Source organism: Opisthorchis viverrini, assembly GCF_000715545.1.
Source record: "Opisthorchis viverrini unplaced genomic scaffold opera_v5_2148, whole genome shotgun sequence".
Classification (NCBI taxonomy): domain Eukaryota; kingdom Metazoa; phylum Platyhelminthes; class Trematoda; order Opisthorchiida; family Opisthorchiidae; genus Opisthorchis; species Opisthorchis viverrini.
Window position 1 is genome coordinate 656 of NW_008754239.1, and position 1023 is coordinate 1678.

Consider the following 1023-nt stretch of genomic DNA (forward strand, 5'->3'; position numbering starts at 1 on the left):
CTTTCTAGTTTTGATCGCATCGTTGTAAGGTGGCCGAGAATTAAAAGGGCAAATATCTTAAGCACCACATGCAGGGTCCCGTGGTTAGGCCCCTTGAACTTTGTGAAGTAGGAAACCGTATCCTTCACCTCGGTGAGAAAGCATAGATAGGTAATTTTGTGGCCACTGTATACAGGTACAAATCCGGTGACAACAACACATATCGGCGGAAGTGCGCGAATTCTTGGAATGTTGCGCCAGCACCTTAAACCTTTTGCCATTTGAGCTTGCTGGACTTCCCAATTACGTCCTCACGTGCGCTGAGAGATTCCTGCTACTCCGTGTTGCGCGTAGTGAGGCCATTAGTTCGCTTCTGAACCTCCTTGCAGGTCTCAGATTGTGTTGTTCTCGAGTTAACCCGACCCATCTTCTTCCTCACAGATAGTCGAGCCAAAAAGTGCTGACCTTGGGAGGGAGGCTGCGTTCGGCCCACGTTTGCCAATTCAGGCTTAGAGCCTCGAGTACTGCTGTTCGGAACCACGATTTGCATCCCTTTCTTTTAATTCTTTCAACGGGGCGAATCAGTTACGATGTACCGGCTAGCTAGTCTTAATTATTCACTGTGGGCCGTTCGCAGTCGCTCCGTGTAGGGCTTAGTTGATGGTGCCAGCTCCTCGAAATTTCGGGGGGATTCTGCACGCTGAACTTCAAATTCGGATTATGTATAGCGTCATTGCTACCGCCCTAGGAAGCGTTCCTTTAAAGTTTCCTTCCTCACTTGGACCTTCGGTAAAAATGTCAAGGGGTGCCGGCGTCTGGTTGATCTCGCAAGATGGAAGTTTATACCGGGTTCATCCTGAACCCATGGAAGACGCGTCCCAAACGAGCCCACTGGGGCACTATAGGCTTTGTGCCTTATTTCACGAACATGTAGTCCCCGACGTCAATCCACGGTTGTTTGTACAGCATTGAAAAAAGGGATGGCTTAGTGATTCCATCCTGCTATTCGACGGCCAGAGTACTGTAGCGGAAACGTGGAGGCAA

The 1023-nt window shown here is 49.6% G+C and overlaps 1 protein-coding gene across 1 annotated transcript; it reads right to left on the reverse strand.

Moving 5' to 3' along the window:
* Positions 1 to 313: 313 nt before the first annotated feature.
* On the reverse strand, positions 314 to 529 carry T265_12216 (hypothetical protein; the record flags this gene model as incomplete). The annotated part of the gene is made up of 1 exon (XM_009179376.1): positions 314 to 529. The coding sequence occupies one exon, from the start codon at positions 527 to 529 to the stop codon at positions 314 to 316; it is 216 nt and encodes a 71-aa protein (XP_009177640.1).
* Positions 530 to 1023: the final 494 nt, after the last annotated feature.